The following is a 1,304-nucleotide window of genomic DNA, read 5'->3' on the forward strand; positions in this document are numbered from 1 at the left end:
TCGATGTGTGTGGTTTGAGTGGTGTGGTGGGTGTGTGTGTTGGTGGGCTGAAGGTTGTGGTCATGTGTGTGGGAAGTGTGGTTGTGTGTCTAGCGTGGGCCTGTGACTTGGTGTCAGCGAGTGTGTTTGTGGTTGTGGTGGTGTGTGGGTGTGTGGGGTGTGTGGTGGGGGTGTGGGGCTGGGGGGGGGGGGGGGGGGGGATAGTGTGTCAGGGAGGGACGCCTACAATTTGAGACAAAAATAACATCACGCTAAAACCATGCAGGACGTCATGGTGCACCTTTAACCACAAACTAAAGAAACACACATGGCAACAGACAATATAAGATATTAATGGTGGCAAAAAGTTTTTAAATGAGCTTCGAATACGACAAAAAAGTAACGTTTTCACATTGATCGAACCTCTGTAGAGGGCTTTTATTTAGAAGAATCTGATGTATGACTGATGGTGTTTTACATGTTTCTGTTCTGTTTTGTTGGTAATGTCACCCTAACAACAAGTCTCCAGGAAGTCCATAATAGTCCCACACATAAAACCTGTTTAAACTTTGTGCCGAATGAAAAAAAAACACGCACACACACATATAGACACACACAAAATATAGACACACACACATTCACAAAGACATACATACACACACATACAGACACACATACACACACATACACACACACACAGACACACACACACACACACACACACATCAACCCATACCAACACACATACACATATACCCACTACAGACACCATAGACAACCACATACCAATACACAACACAACATCATAGAAGACCACCCATACCACCATACATACATGACAACAACACACATACACACACCACCACAACCCACACACATAATACGGACCCTTGCACGCACACATATAGGAACACACACATATAGACACACGCACACACACATATAGGAACACACACACGCAGCATCAACATAGCTTTGGTTTCCCGTCTTGGTGCTAAGCTAAGCTAGCCGGCTTCTCGCTCCACCAGAATGACACATATGAGCGTGTTATCGATCTTCTCCACTAACATTCGGCAACAAAGTAAATAAGCATATTTCCCCAAAACGTCCCTTCACCCCCGACTCACCGGCCCCGCCCCCGGCTCCGGCACAGGAGGCCAGCAGCATCATGAGCGGCCGGAGAACCGGTTTGTGGTGCAGGAGCGGCTGTCTGGCCTGGGACAGGAGCATCTGGTACATCCTGAGCTGCTCCAGCTTCATGTCCTCGGTGAACTGTCTCCTGAGACTCCACAGAAACAGCCTCTCCATCACGCCCTCCAGCACCA

The 1,304-nt window shown here is 47.9% G+C and overlaps 1 protein-coding gene across 1 annotated transcript in view; it reads right to left on the bottom strand.

Moving 5' to 3' along the window:
* LOC116669470 (protein FAM160A1-like) overlaps window positions 1-1,302 on the bottom strand; it is a gene marked incomplete at its 5' end in the record, with an annotated part of 30,896 nt that extends 29,594 nt beyond the window's left edge. Inside the window, 1 exon segment of the mRNA XM_032499349.1 lies at window positions 1,107-1,302. Within this exon segment, the coding sequence (XP_032355240.1) occupies window positions 1,107-1,302 (196 nt within the window).
* Window positions 1,303-1,304: the final 2 nt, after the last annotated feature.

Source organism: Etheostoma spectabile, chromosome 19 (assembly GCF_008692095.1).
Source record: "Etheostoma spectabile isolate EspeVRDwgs_2016 chromosome 19, UIUC_Espe_1.0, whole genome shotgun sequence".
NCBI lineage: Eukaryota > Metazoa > Chordata > Actinopteri > Perciformes > Percidae > Etheostoma > Etheostoma spectabile.